This window comes from Salvelinus sp. IW2-2015, linkage group LG3 (assembly GCF_002910315.2).
Source record: "Salvelinus sp. IW2-2015 linkage group LG3, ASM291031v2, whole genome shotgun sequence".
NCBI classification, from domain to species: domain Eukaryota; kingdom Metazoa; phylum Chordata; class Actinopteri; order Salmoniformes; family Salmonidae; genus Salvelinus; species Salvelinus sp. IW2-2015.
Genome location: NC_036840.1, coordinates 16,162,277 through 16,178,812, shown reverse-complemented (window position 1 = coordinate 16,178,812; position 16,536 = coordinate 16,162,277). Strand labels below are relative to the sequence as shown.

Below are 16,536 nucleotides of genomic sequence, written 5' to 3'. Positions count from 1 at the left end.
TCAGTCCAAAGCAGCGTACGTGCTGTTCTACCAGCGCCAGGACACAGTGAATGGAACAGGCTACTTCAATCTGGACCAAGAGGAGGAGAACAGAGAAGCGGAGGAGGAGAGGAAGAGCGTCCCCTCATCCCAGGGGGCCTCATCCCAGGGGGCCTCCACTTCATTCCAGAATGACGAAGAAGATGTAAACGACAATGTCACCATGAAAACCAACTGAGCTGGAGAAAGAGACAGAGCGAGAGACAACAATATCCATCCTAAGCCATATCGACAGACACAGAGCAGTGGGCCAGGCCTGAGGCTGTGCACTGACCTCTGACCCCATCCATTCCTACGAAGAGTGGGCTACCAGGGGAAACTATACACTGAGAAGTTTGTCAGTGCTGGAACACCCAAGCAATATTACTAAAGAAATCAGGGCCTATAGATATGTGGCCTGACTGACCGGTCTTATTCGTATCGCAGTGAGTCTTCTCCATGTCCATTCTACATGAATCATCCACTCTGGAGGAAAAAGAAGTCAAGCTCTGTTCTGATTCTGAACAATGACATCATCCTGAAATCTAATGGATCCATTAGAAGCGTTAGGAAGGCCTGCATTACGAAGTTCAGTTCGTCATAGAATCAAACACAGAATGTCACAGTGCAGTGGAGTCGCTGCTTTGGCACTTCGAACCGATACTCCCTCCCTCCCACCCACCTGCTTTAATTTTGTTTTTGTTAAGTTTTTATTTTTTTGAGAGCGCAAATCATTAGCATACCATTTTACCATTCTTTTTAAGCTAGGCCTTGTAAATATATATTTTTTAATGAACGCTGAATTATTAAGTTTTAATGATGCGCTGAAGCCTTTTTGGGAATTCTTTCGAATACTTTTATTTTGTTGCACAATCACCTCCACTCCCATTTTTTTTTTTTTATAATGAATTGTATATTAGTGCCACGTACTGCAATTGCTTTACAAATTACTCTGAGCCAGGGTCTTCTCAGTTAAAATGCTTTGAATGCTGCCTTTTAAACACTGGTCAACAGAACACACATCCACACATAGTGACTCTGCTCTGTGTAGAGTAGGAGTGCTGATCTAGGATACTTTTTGCCTCTAGGATCATAATGAATAAGGTTATATGGACAGGGAGGGACCTGATCCTAGATCAGCCCTCCTACTCTGCTTTGTGTATGTGAGGAGGAAGAGCAAAATACACTTCATAATGTAAAACAGCCAAACCAGTCATGTGGTGAACTTGCATTTTAAACACAACTAATGTACACAATATAAGCCTTATGATTAAGTTCTGTTTTTTTCTTCTGCTGGTCCTTACAATAAGTATCCTCCTAGCCACATGAAGTCAAGTTCCAGAAACAACCCCTAGACACTTTTGTAGATCTGAAATGATCAGATAGGTTAGGTGAATTTCATCCCATTTCGCATACCTATCACATGACAAGGTGGAGCTACTACCATATTGCTCACATCCAATTCTTTCAGATCTGCATAAGTGATTAGGAGACGTGTTTGCATATTAGGTAGGGGCTTTTCTGGGACAGAGCCACCACTCTTAGGCTGTATGTTGCATTACTAGCTTTACATGGCTTGAACCTCTCCTCTGCTACCTGCTCCTTCTAGAGGCTTTTTGAGATTATGAATATTGGTGATACATTAGATTTCTGTTACTTGGTTGGATCACCTCAGCCTTAACTCTTAGTCTCAGATTGTAGTCTTTAGCACATTATTACGTCACGCTGTCTGTGCATGGCCCCGAAACACACACACACACACACACACTTAAACAGGACACAGATACGAGCTGAAACTCATTCATACACTCACAGTAACACTTACACACCCTCAAACCTATCTTTGCTGTTCCCAACAGAAACATACATGAATAGCAACCGCTGCTACCGGAATTCAACCATTTAAAAAAAAAAAAAGGGCAAACGCAAGAGCTCGAATGTATGCTGAATGTGACTGATTTGAACTGATCCACTTGTAAGGCTGTTTTTTTTTGCCTCATCTTTTCTTGCTTTGTTTAAATGTGAGGGGGGAAATAGTAGGGGGTTCATTACCTTTGATAGAAATACCTGGGTACTGCTGTATGTGTCCACTCTTCCAAGGGAAAATAATGCTTCATTGTGGTTGGAGCATGTAGGGCGGGAGGGATGGGTGGAGGGTAGTATTACTGATCAGCCTGAGTGGGTGAGATATGGTGATTACATATAGGATATATAATACTGTACATAAGAGTTCACTCTGTGAGTGCACATTTGATAACATTTATTTATATATAAGCATTTAATAAAAAAGATATATATATATTTAAAGACCTTGGCACGACCGACYATGTAATAGGGATTTGGCTTTATAGTCCACAAGTTCAGGGTTGTGTCCGAAATAGTGCTCTATATTTTGGACACACCCAGAATTCTTGCCTGTGCTCTTCTCTTCTGGGGGATTGAATATTTTTTAAAGAGCTATTGTTCTGACTTTTTTTGTAAGGTGAATACATTCAGGCATCCTTGCATGACAGGGTTTCCAGGTTTGGCTGCGTTTGAGTTAACTTGGGTTTACATTTGAAATGCGCATGTGTATTTATACACAAACTTCAATAAAGTTGTGTAAAGTCCAGTACAATTTTTTTTTCTGTAAACTATTCTGAATTACCAACCTTAAGGTTGTGTATAGATGTAGATATAGATGTAACTTGATTGATAATGACTGATTGGGTATTCGTGCCCTAAGGAGGTAAACGTATAACAGGAGCATTCCTGGCTCAACAGAGAAATTGGAAATAGAGGCCCTCTTGTGGTTGAAGCTGGACCATGACTGGATATTATGGTCTATTCATACTATACTAAAACATATTTTGTCGGAGATTATTAAGTGTTGAAGCTCAGCACAAACATGGATGACCATTTGTCTAACTTGATTATTTATTAGAGACTTCTTCAGAATGCGTCTGGCGCATTTTAGAATTTCACACAAAATCGCAATGGCCAACATTTTGCGCATGAATTGAAATACTCCCTTTCCCACAACCCAATACGAATGGAGCTGTTGTGCGGTGCTTTACACCCAGTTTGACGTTTCCCGCAGTTGATCGCATACTCCTTAATTTTCCACACGGATCGCGGGAAGGAGCTGAAACATACTGATATACTATGCGGGTGCGCGTGGCTGTGCTAGACTGAATTGCGCGTGTATTTTTCTTAAAAGCTCGACCGCACAGATAATTGTTCCGCCTTTATGTTTTCTTTACAGGGGAGATGGTTGGCTGCTGCTTGCACCGAAAATACGGTGTACGCACAAGATAATATTGCATTGCTGGGCTGGATCAACCAATCACAATTATAAGGTTGTTTTGTGTGTATGCCATTTAACTGTTCTTAATTATCGGATTGTGATATAGCTTTGTTGTAAACTATTAAGCTATAACGGTATTCAATATTCTCCCTGTATTAATTCCTACGGTCTGTGATTTGTCGTATCTTTCATTCGGGACCCCAGGTAGGCTGACGCGGTTGAAAACGGCACGTGGATGTTCAGTAGCCTATCAAATCAATCGTTGATAATGAAATATACCTCTGGATAAAAAAGAAAGACCGCTACTGCTGTTAATACACAGTCAAACGCTGTATAGTCTAGGTCTAAAACGAGAACTTGGCCGAGACATGATGCAAAGTCCAGCCATGTCATTTTAGGGGAAGGGCAGTGAAGTCAGGAGACTGAGTTGCTCGGGACTTGGGTGGGGTTTCAATTGTGTTTTACGCATGGGACGTGTTGAATGACACAGGTACTGTATATGACGCACCATCATGGAACAGTTCATTCTCATGGTCATTCTGAACCATTTGGACAGGAGGCAGACACACGGATGACAGAGCTGGTTCGTTCGTTCCTTTCCACTGTGCTCCGGCTGAGGTAGTAGTTTGTGCTGTTGGTCAGGTTGTGACATGGCCCGCTGTGGAGATAACTGCGCAAACTACTGCCTTGCTGGCGCTGGTGATATGCACATCAAGATACCTGGATTATTATTTTTCTTGGAGCAAAAACATGTTTGGATTAAACCGATCCAAATTACTTTTTGGCATTCTGAGTAACTGTAACTTCATTACCATTCAAGTAGGCCTGTGTGTGTAATTTGTAGGCATATTCATGACAGAAGTGTTAGCCTATAGATAGGTACACTATATATACAAAAGTATATACACCCCTGTAGATGACTGGTGTATAAAATGTAGGACACAGCCATGCAATCTCCATAGACAAACATTGTCAGTAGAATGGCCTTACTGAAGAGCTCAGTGACCTTCATTGTGGCACCGTCATAGGATGCCACCTTTCCAACAAGTCAGTTCATCAAATTTCTGCCCTGCTAGGGCTTCCCCGGTCAACTGTAAGTGCTGATATTGTGTAGATGTCTAGGAGAAAAAGCGGCTCAGCCCTGTAGTGGTAGGTCACAAGCTCACAGAACGGGACCGCAAAGTGCTGAAACGCGTAACAATTCTGTCCTCGGTTGCAACACTTACTACCGAGTTCCAAACTGCCTCTGGAAGCAATGTCAGCACAATAACTCTTCGTTGGGAGCTTCATGAAATGAGTTTCCATGGCCGAGCAGCCACACACAAACCTAAGATCACCAGGCGCAATGCCAAGCGTCGGCTGGAGTGGTGTAAAGCTCGCCGCCTTTGGACTCTGGACCATCTGGCAGTCCAACAGACGAATCTGAATTTGGGCGATTCCAGGAGAATGCTACCTGCCCCAATGCATAGTGCCAACTTTAAAGTTTGGTGGCGGAGGAAAAATGGTCTGTGGCTGTTTTTCATGGTTCAGGCTAGCCCTCTTAATTCCAGTGAGGGAAAATCTTAACGCTTCAGCATACAATGATATTCAATGATTCCGTAAGGAAATCGTTTGTCGAGATCGGTGTGGAAGAACCCCATTGAACACCTTTGGGATAAATTGGAACGCCGACTGCGAGCCAGGCCTAATTGCCACAAATTCAGTGCCTGACCTCACTAATGCTCTTGTGGCTGAATGGAAGCAAGTCCCTGCAGCAATGTTCCAACATCTAGTGGATAGACTTCACAGAAGAGTGGAGGCTGTTATAGCAGCAAAGGCTGGATCAACTCCATATTAATGCCCATGATTTTGGAATGAGATGTTCGACGAGCTGGTGTCCACACTTTTGGTCATTTAGTGTAGGTGGTTGTCATCATCACCAACTTGAGCACTTGTTTTTTTGTTCCATTCTAAATAAAGTATAAATATTAAAACTTGCCGTTAATTTAACATTTATAGTACTATTTTGCATCATGTATAAAGACTAAAAGAGCCATTTTTATCTAAGCCTACTGGAGTTGTAGCCTAGACCTTTGATCTGATTGCCAGAGTTGTTTTAATACAAGTTTTTCATGTTAGTCATAATTCTCTCATGCAGTGTGTCTTCAGGTCTTTGTCACGCAAATAGTAGGGGAATAATCACATCACAGATGAAGAGGGGAGTCACGCTGTGTGCTGTCAGGAAATGCCATTAGAGAGGAGATAGTGTTACCCTCCATTTAGGCAGCCTGTGTAGTATTTCTCATTCACCCAGGTGCTCTAGTTATTCACGGAGAGTGAGAATTAATGAAATAGCAATACTACTACTAGGCCTACTACACATCAAATCACTTTATTTTACAGAGAGTCAATCCTGCCAGTGCATCGCCTGGTCTCATAGAGTAGACATAACATAGCAAATGTAAATCTGGGACACTCAAAATAGTATGATTTGTAACCATGCCAATGGCAAAGACGAAAGTAGGGTAGTTGGTCGGGGCGGATGGATGGGTGTAAAACATGAACGTATAGCAATCCAAAGGTTGTGTGTTCGAATCTCATCACGGACAACGTTAGCATTTGAGCTAATTAGCAATTACTTTTTGGCTACTTTACAACTACTACCCTTCCCCTTACCTAACTCTTAACTCCTAGCCTAGCTAACGTTATCCTCCCTGCTAACAGTATTCGTAACAAATTGTATGAATCCCTTGATGGCCCTGAAAGAACTTCACTGGATATGTAACCTTGAAACCATATATCCTGAGGCTGCATTTATTGTAGCTGTGGATTTCAACAAGCTAATTTGAGAACAAGGCTACCCAAATTCTACCAGCACATTGATTGTTGTACCCGCTCGAGCAAAACACTTAACCACTGCTACTCATACAAGGTCCTCCCCCGCCCTCCCTTTGGCAAATCTGACCATGACTCCATCTTGTTGCTCCCCTACTATAGGCAGAAACTAAAACAGGAAGCACCCGTGCTTTGGTCAGACCGGCGTTGGATAGACCTATCGGATTCCACACTTCAAGATTGATTCGATCATGTGGACTGGGATATGTTCTGGGTAGCCTCCGACAATAACATTGACGTATAGCTGACTTGAAGAGTTTTTATTAGGTTGTGCATTGGAGATGTTGTACCCACTGTGACTATTAAAATCTTCCCTAGCCAGAAACTGTGGTTTGATGGCAGCATTCGCGTAAAACTGAAAGCACGAACCACCACATTTAATCATGGCAAGGCGACTGGAAACATGACCGAATACAAACAGTGTAGTTATTTCCTCCGCAAGGCAATCCAACAACCAAAGCGTCGGTATAGAGACTCGGTCGCAATTCAACGGCTCAAACACGAGACGTATGTGGCAGGGTCTACAGACAATCACGGATTATAAAAAGATAACCAGCCCTGTCGCGAACATTGACGTCTTGCTCCCAGACAAATTAAACAGCTTCTTTGCGCGCTTTGAGGACAATACGATCATAGTCAAGGATCATATCACCTCCACATAGCTAGGTAGCTATGTAAACCACGCCCCTCTGCGAACGTTCCTTTTGCGATATTGGTTACAAGGCGGTACCTAATTTAAATTGGTCAATTAAAATGAGAGGATTTTGTGATGTCACAAAAATCTCTTAATAATCCCGCCTCCTGAATCCAAATGGGGGAATGGACCAGTAACTATATAATCAAACTTTATCAATGTAGAAGCAACAGTCAATTCATACTTTGGTCATCCTACTTTGATCTGGTTTCATCCAAGTATCAATGTGATTTTGACTTTAAGACCTTTAAGGCCTGTTCAATAAGTTCCAGCGTAAACTTGCCATGACTGACAACTGCATAGCAGTTTCATTGCTTTTGTTTAGGTGATGTTAGAGGTATAACTGCGAAACCACATCGTCCATAAAACCTACCCGCGTTAGAAGTTTGAGAAAGTGTAGGCTACATAGAAAGTGAAACTCATTAAACAAATTAATAAGGATTGATATCAGCCTAAATGAGGTGTAGATTACAGCACACATTTGAATTTGTAACAAGGCTGCATGGGATTTATACTAATGCGACTCGTGCATCCAATGGCAATGTCTGCGATAGGTATAACGCCGGGAATCACTTGCTGATTTGACAGCTCCAATGCAGTTACACCTCTAAAATCATCTAAATAAAAACCATGAAACTGCTATACAGTTGTCCGTTATCGTGGGTTAAGGCAGATTTGATTGAAAATAGTCCTAAATTTACCACATGGTCTACTGACGGGTAGACAGCAGGCAAGAGCCAGAACTGAGTATCTTATGTTCGGAAACCATCTTTGAGCACTGCATCTGTGAWCTTGAGCCACTATCAACAATACATCAAGGGCGACAATGTCACCAAATATGTAATGTAACGTAGGAAATGATATAGTATGTTTACATCAATTAATGTTTTATGGTATGTATGATTTTTTTTTTTTTTAAATGTGCAGTTTGACATGTGGATTATTGCCACTGAATTGAAGGATCAAGTGTGACGTACACAGTATAAATACATCCTCTTATAATATTGAAAGTGAAATACACAGAATTGCACAAACTGAAGTGGCAATTGTGTAGGCCAACTTACTTAATAATCCATGGAGTATATGAAACCTAAAAACATCCTTCAGTGAAGAGATCTCTTTTCTTTGGGTTCTGTCTGAACTACTATCCCTAGCTCCAGCTCTTTCCCAAAGCAAGCAGCATTACATACAAATAAACATCTTGACCATCATCAGCCTAAAATAATGATCTAACAGGGTGACAGGGTGATTAACAGAAAGAAATACAGCTACATCAGATTTGTAACAGAACGTGGGTCTTGGTCTCTGAGTACATTGTGTGAGAGTTCTGATTTGTTTTTACACAAATGAGAAAAACAAGATCAAGTCATACAGAAACAGTACCATAGTGAACTATTGCACCTTGCTCAGTCAGATACAGAATCTATTTTCATTACATAGGCTACATCAACAAGTCAAAAAAATGTGATCTTCACTAAGTTCAGCCTCCCTTTCCATTTGAGATGTTTGAGAAAACTACATAAAGAATACTTTTAGTAGAAACCATTTTCTGCCAGACAAACACCTGTCTGTACTGAACCTTGGTAGGTCTGGAAGAAAGTACTTCAGGAAGTGACTCCTCAAGCCACACTAGGGCATGGTCAGGACAGTCCAGCGTCACATGACTGGGATGTCAGGTCACAGAGTGAGAGAGAGAAAAAAACACTAACTGCCTGCTGGTTGAGGGAGCCTGCTCCATTCAAGGCCTTGTAGGTGGTACTAGGGCTGGCGGTTTCCGTACACCAGAGTGATGATGTAACAGGAGATGTCGTCTCTAGATCCCAGACGTTCGTTAGTGATCCGCCAGCCTCGGTCCTTCAGTACTCCCTTCGCTCTCATCACTAGATCCTGAGCAGCCATTGTGTACCTGGTCACATACATGAAGTGGAGGGGTGTTATGGCAAAAATGGTCCACCGTCAATCGTTGTATTTGCCTTGTTTGTAAGATGTTGGATGTTCACTCATTTTACAGTTTTATGTCAAGCAAAAATTGGACAGAAAAAAAAATTGCTAAGAAAGGTTGGAGGGCCAAATAAAACCACCACGTGCCACCCACCAGTTGTGGAACCCTATTGTACACCTTCACCTGTAACAAAGAGGGTCTTATTCAGGAGGGTACACCATAGAAAAACCTCTTGCAGAGACAAATGTCATGACAGTGGTTCATTAATCACTACCAGTAATCTTTATCATATACCTCGCAGTAACCTTTATTATACACCTCATCCCAGTAACCTTTATTATACACCTCCTCCCAGGAACCTTTATCATTCACCTCCTCCCAGTAATCTTTATAATACACCTCCAAGTAATCTTTATCATACAGCTCCTCCCAGCTCCTGGAAGTCGAAGTCAGGTTAGGATTTACAAACCATAGACGTAATCCATACGCTGGATCACATATGAGTATCATAATCCAGCATTGGGAGATTTCTTTGGATGTGCACTCAATAGTCTGCCTCATAGAATTTCATATATAATTGAATAGGATCTCTGAGTCTGGTAGCATTATCAGACAACCTTGGTTTGACCATGACAGAAGAACTATGGTACTGTACACCCTGATCCCATAGTGTATGTGCTTTAGCCAACTCTTCTATCGTCATACCATACAACAGTGTGGGAGCAGGCTACTGTAGACCCTGAAGCCATTCTCTCTGCCTTTTGAGATAAAGACGATAACACTGTATAATAATGGCACCATAATTAACATGACATCTAAGTGCCTTGTACATATTCCATCATACAGTACTGTACACTACATAACCAATATACGTTCATACATTCACAGCAGAGAAAGTAGGAAAGACGTGGGGGTGGGGAAGAGAGGGAGAGAGCGAGTGAGAGAAAGTGTCCTCAATGAAAAAAAGGAAGTTCAACTTGTTGAGGCAGCCAGGTGAACCCTGGCTGAACTGCCTGTGTAATGATTAAAGATCAAAAGAGCTGAACATTGTCAAATTGAATGAGACAACTCAACGAATGGACTATGAGTGAGATGAAAGAGCTGGGACACTACCAGAGTCAGGGGGGCAAAAGTACTCCAGGAACCAAGCATGGCCAAAAACGTTATGCATTGCTCTTTCCTTCCTTCCTTTCAATATTTACCAGTCTGATAACTTTTGTCTTTACTCACTGTTACAAACCCAGTTAGCCAATCCACTGAAAAAACGACACTTTCACTCGGTCTAGGGTAACGTACGCCTAGTTACTTGGATCATAAACTGAGCTAAATGTGTGCACAAGACGTTATCTGGATATTAGATAGTGTATCTGGGTAGAATGGTGCCAGAATGCTACACGCAGTGTTCCAGAATTGTATTTACCTCTGGACAGCAGGACAGGAAAGGCTTGATGTAGATGTTGGTGTCGTGGACTTTAAGATTGTGGTCACCAAGGCCTCTGATCCCTCATATGGTGGCCATCGCCCTGGCCTGACGAAGAGTCGTAAAGACATCAGTTAGTATACTATTAAACTAAGATATAAAATCAGTTTTTCCTATGTAATAACTCTTTTATAAGTCTGTTATAAATTCTGTTCATATCCACATTCAAACACAGACACGCACACACACTCCCTCTCATGCATGAGACACACACAAAAATAACCGTTTTCCCTTCGCCATAGACAGGGGGAACCTCAGGTCCATCTTCTATGGTTTTATAAGCCCTGTGTGGAAAGAGGAGACAATGTTTTTTTATTTCATGGTTTATAGCGCTGAGCATTACACACACTGTATTTGATGAGCCTCAGTAGACCTGTGCTGAAGGGAGGAGAGGGAGAGAGAGGTTGAGAGAGATTAATAAAGAGAGAGGAGACAGAGAGAAAGAAGGCACAGTAAAAATCACCTGAGAACGAGGGAAGCAGATGGAGACCTCAGATCTTTCAAACATGCTACAGTACCTGTTTTTCCTTCTCTGCTTCATAACAGGCCAGGGAGCCATTCTGGTTCTTCAGAGCCACAGTCAGCAAGTTCATGACCCTTCCTCTAGTTTCACATACACACACTGTAAAGGGGTTGCCGTGAATTTGACAGTCATTTCCAGGAGGCTCATTAGCAAGTAAGTTACTGTATTTCATATTGCAGTACACCTATTGTAATCTAAATACACTCAAAGCAAGCACTGTGTAATGACTCGCATTACAATACTGTAGAATTGACTATTATACTGTAAAAGGTAAATGATGCCATAATCCTAATAAATAAATGGATGAAATTAATTGAGGGTATGGTGTTTGTATGATATTGTTGATAATACCCCAAATTGCAGGTAAAACATTTTAATGCCCCCCCAGGAGGTCAGAGCCCCTGGGCACATGCCCGGTCGGTATACGGCCATAATTACTACAAGTTTAGATAGCTGGCTAGACTAATTTACCAATCTAAAAGTTGTTAGTTGACATGGCAAATTGAGTGACTGTCAGTGACTGACAAAAGATAAAAACTGCTGATGCACAACCAAATTTAAGAAATTGCACCATGTATATTCTACAATTCTAACTCTCAATGGGGGCGGCTCGTCAGTAAGTCCAGGATCTAGTTGCAGAGGGAGGTGTTTAGTCCCAGGGTCCTTAGCTTATGGATGAGTTTTAAGGATACTATGGTGTTGAACGCTGAGCTGTAGTCAATTAATTAGCATTCTCACGTAGGTGTTCCTTTTGTCCAGGTGGGAAAGGGCAGTGGGGAGTGCAATAGAGATTACATCATCTGTGGATCTGTTGGTGCGGTATGCAAATCGGAGTGGATCTAGAGTTTCTGGGATAATGGTGTTGATGTGAGCCATGACCAGCCTTTCAAAGCAGTTCATGGGTACAGACGTGAGTGCTACGGGTCGGTACTCATTTAGGCAGGTTACCTTGGTAACTTTCATGTGCAGTAATATCAGACTTGTATGTCATCTGTAAATACGAATAAAATTGTTAAATTATGAGCCTAGTTGGGTTAGCCACAGAAAAAGGGGCAACCTTCCCGCTAGCCATGATTCACTGAGAAAATGAGTGGGCTGCAAATGCCGAGAGATGAGTTTGGATTGGTCGGTGTTGCATCTTGTGTCTATAAAATGAGCTGCTCGTACTGTAGTTTATTTTTTAAAGATATGTTAGTCATGGAGAACTGCAAATATGTTGCTACTGCTCTCAATAACATTGCTGCCCTGAATTTATCAGACGCTATCGACAAAGGTCAGTGGGAAAAAGTTGTGATGGACAACTTTCTGGACGACGATTGTGCCATGCTATGCTGACTCTCTCATTTCATAACACGTTTTGAAATCAGTGGAACACAACGGGCCTAACAAGCTGTGCAAACTAAACGGAAACAACACAGGATGTCTTATAAAAGGGATTGCAGTCTGCCATGAAGCTTTCATCTATGTATACAGGTAAGAATCTAGCTACAGATTCAGATATTATACGTTTCTAATTTTGTCCGAAAGGTGTTTTCATTGCAAGCTAAAGCTTGCTGTTATCTAGCCACCTGGAGTTTGATGTCTGGCTTGCTAACTAACAATGAACCCAACGTGAATCTTTCATCCATGTATACAGGTAAGAATCTAGCTACAGATTCAGATATTATACGGACTGAATACAGCTATGTAGACCACCTCAAGATAAAAATGCAATATTTAATATCGGAAAGTTAGACTAAATATTAGCACTACACAATCTGGTGGGTAATAACCTTCAATCAACACAAAACAAATCATAAGACTAGAGAAATTTATCAACAAATATTACGAAAACAAGCAACACCCAAACATGACGGAGAGTAAGACAGGGGAACCTTTTTCAAAACTAAAACGTGACTCTTCTACAGACAATTGAATATTTTCACCATTGGGAATGGCAAAGGTCAAAACCAATAAATGACAAACTGGGCATACTTGCACTAGTCAGTAAGGATATTAAAGAGTTGAAGGCAAACCGTGAGATGAGTGATGAAAAAGCTGCGACATTGGAGAAGGAAACAAACAAGCTAAAAGGGACAGTCAATAAGATTGAAACAAAGTTAATGAACTTAAAAAGGAGAACACCGTTCTGAGAGAAGCCTTACTTGACATACAGACTAGATCCATGAGAGAGAATCTGGTACTTACAAGTATCCAAGTGAAAGAAGGAGAAGTTCCTGAATCTGTAGTTAGAGTTCCTCCTTGCAGCGCTTCAGATTCCACGCGAAGCTATCGACAACATCCAACTCAAATGTTTACACCACTTCGGACAGAGAGAGCAAAGGTATGAACGCCCAATCGTTGCCAAATTTGCTTCCTTTAAAGATAAAATAATGGTTAAAAGCCTGGGTAAAAGACTTGCTGGGACCAAAATTGGCAAGAATGACCAGTTCCTGAAGGAAATTGCAGAACGGCGTAAAGTTCTGTATCCAATTTTCTAGGAAAATAGATTTAAAAGGGAATTGAGTAACTCTCGTCATCGATAAACTATATATTGATAACCAGCTGTTCAGGGACACAAAGACTACTCCATGGCTATTTTAAAAATTACAAAGTTCTTATAGACGAGGAAAATAATGAAACACAATTCTAGCCTGGTTATGGATTGTAATAATACAATAAATATATTTTCTATATATCTTCAAATAACTAATTGGAACACAAAAGCACTAATTCAACATGGTGAAGATAAAAACTCAAACAGAAGGCACAGTATGTGTGGATGGTGTGGTGTGTTTTTTTTATGTATGGGGAAAGTGAATTATGAATTATGTTGAGTGAGAAGGGAAATGGTTGCATATCTCAGAACCAATGTATTGCTGTGAGCGGGGGTGTGAGAGAGCTTTCAATGTTGTTCAGATGATGGATATACTTTTTATAATGAATTATGTCTTATTGTCCTATCATGGTGGAACAGTGTTTTAAAATAAATTATACATTTCATTTATTTATTGTCCTATCATGGGGAACTCAATTTTTTAAATAAATTATATATCTTATTATTTATGATCCTATATTGATGGAACGGTCCACAACCCTATACGCTAGACACCCACCTGAATGACCAAGATACTAAGGAGAAGTCTCTAACTGTTTTATGGGCCTGCTGTAAGTGGTCTGTATGCAGCAAAAAAATGCGGTCAGAGACCTAGAGCAGCACTGCCCCCTCAACATTCGGTGCCTGCTTGTCAGGGTTGGTCCTGCAAAGCCAAAGCCCCCTAAAGGGAGAGCATACTATACAAGGAAATTCTCAAAGCTGCTAATGAGAACCTTGACGACCTTGTATCTAGCCGGTGGGGTGCCCCCACCCAGGCAGTGGCAGTGCTGGCAACACTAGCTGCAGTAACCCATGGGGAGGGGGTCACACTCTGACATTCAGAGAGGGTGTATATTATTGTGGCCCTGGTGGCACAAAATCAAAAGTCTGACTGCATGGAGGTGCTTGGGAATATGGTCAATACGGGGGACCGTGTTGTGGGTGTTTCAGGGAAAAAGTGTACATTTGACCTCCATCTAGGATGTGGCAATGGTTAATAAAATCTCTCAATTTCTTCCCATTTTTTTGCACAGTCTTGCAGGCCTTCTCATACAGCTGCAACTGTATATGCATTCATAAATCAAGACCTTTCTTGAGTTGGGCTCTGGGATGGTGCAACTGTTGAGAATGTGAGCCTATGATTGTGTGGGGGAAAGGGTTGAGTTAACAGTAATTTTGATCCAAATGTGCAAATTGTCCAAACAGATAATAAAGGTAGATGGATTATTTTAAATATGTTATTGGACAATAAACAGATATGGCTTATTAACCTATACGGTCCAAATAATGATGATGATCCAAGCTTCTTTGAAAATATATAAGAATTTATCAACTCTACAAGCAACATTAGACTCTATTATTATGGTGGGAGATTTTAATACGGTCTTAAATACCTCTATGGACCGGAAAGGAAATCACACTACAAACCATCACCCTCAGGCACTTAAGGAAATCATGAATGTCATGGATATATTGGAATTAGTGGATATATGGAGACTTAAATACCCTGACCAAGTGAGATATACATGGCGGAGGCTTAATCAAGCTAGTCGTCTTGACTACTTTCTTATACCATTCTCTCTGGCACCAAAAGTTTAAAAAGTGTTGATAGGGGACAGAATGCAGTCGGATCATCACATAATTGGCATATATATTACTCTTACAGAATTTCCACGTGGGCGAGGATATTGGAAATTTAATCAAAGCCTACTAGATGATAAATTGTTTAGAACTAGGACAGAAGAATTTATAACTGACTTTTTCAGACATAACATAGGTACATCAGATCTCCTTATTGTATGGGACACTTTTAAATGTGCCTTTAGAGGCCATGCAATTCACTACTCATCTATAAAACAAAAGCAATTTAGAACAAAAGAGTCCATATTAACAAAGGAAATTGAAGGACTAACAGTACAGTTAGATAGCAATAAAAACTGTACCATAGAGGCACAGAATAAGTTGGAGGAAAAACAAAAAGTAAAGGAGGAACTTATTCAAGAGTTATAAATTATAAAAAATAAAGCTAACTGGATGGAATATGGGGGAAAATGCACCAAATTCTTTTTCAATCTTCAATATAGAAATGCAACCAACATATTTTTATTGAAACTTGTTACAAATGATGGAGTCACGCATGATTCACCAAATTATATTTTGAAAGAGGAAGTAAAGTATTTTAAGAATATGTTTTCGTTTCAGTCTCCTCCATCTCCACTAACGGAAGCTAATTGTATGGATTTTCTTCCTAATAATAATGTAAAATTTACATCTGTACAGAAAGACTCATGTGAAGGCCAAATTACAGAGGAGGAACTTCTTTATGCAATTAAAGCCTTTAAGGCTGGGAAAACTCCAGGGCTGGATGGCATACCAGTGGAAGTATCTAAAACCTTTTTTGATATACTCAGAGGACCATTATTAGCTTGTTTTAACCACTCCTATATAAATGGTAGATTATCAGACACGAAACAAGAAGGTCTGATATCATTATTACTGAAACAGGATCCAAGTGGTATATATAAAGATCCAGTCCATTAAAAAAAATTGAGACCTCTTTACACTTCAGTGTTGTGATGCAAAATGCTTGGCGCATAGAATTTAGAAAGTATTGTCAGATATTATTCATCCTAATCAGACAGGTTTTTTACATGGACGATACATTGGAGATAATATAAGACAAGTACTGGAAACAATAGAATACTATGAAATATCGGGGACACCAGACCTGGTTTTTAAGGGATTAGAAATCCGTGGCTTAAAAACAAAGGTGTCAATGTACGCTGATAATTCATGTTTTCTTTTAAAACCACAATTAGAATCTCTCCATGGCCTCATAGAGGATCTAGATACTTTCGCTATCTTCTCTGGATTACAACCGAATTATGATAAGTGTACTATATTATATATTCGATCACAAAAAAATGCAAATTTTACATTACCGTGTAGTTTACCAATTAAATGGTCTGACGGTATACAAATCCCAAAAGAAAGAAATGAACTTCAATAAATTTTTATAGAAAGTTAGCAAAAATAGATAGGTATTTTCCTTTCCATGGAAGCAAGATCTTGTCTGTTTGTGGAAAAATAACCTGATTAACTCTTTAGTCATATCACAGTTTACCTATTTGCATATAGTTTTGC

General features: G+C 40.5%; 1 protein-coding gene across 5 annotated transcripts in view; it reads left to right on the top strand.

Annotated features, from left to right (window-relative positions):
• The window catches only part of LOC111951509 (ubiquitin carboxyl-terminal hydrolase 15), an 82,164-nt gene that overhangs the window by 53,946 nt on the left and 11,682 nt on the right, over positions 1–16,536 (top strand). For 3 of the 5 annotated variants that reach the window (XM_023969643.2, XM_070434893.1, XM_023969660.2), the window contains one exon: positions 5–909. The exons of the other annotated variants lie outside the window; for them this stretch is intronic. In XM_023969643.2, coding sequence (XP_023825411.1) covers positions 5–217 — 213 coding nt within the window. In that variant the 3' untranslated portion in view covers positions 218–909. Of the gene's footprint in view, positions 1–4; positions 910–16,536 lie in introns of those variants that run through there. 5 annotated transcript variants of the gene reach the window in all.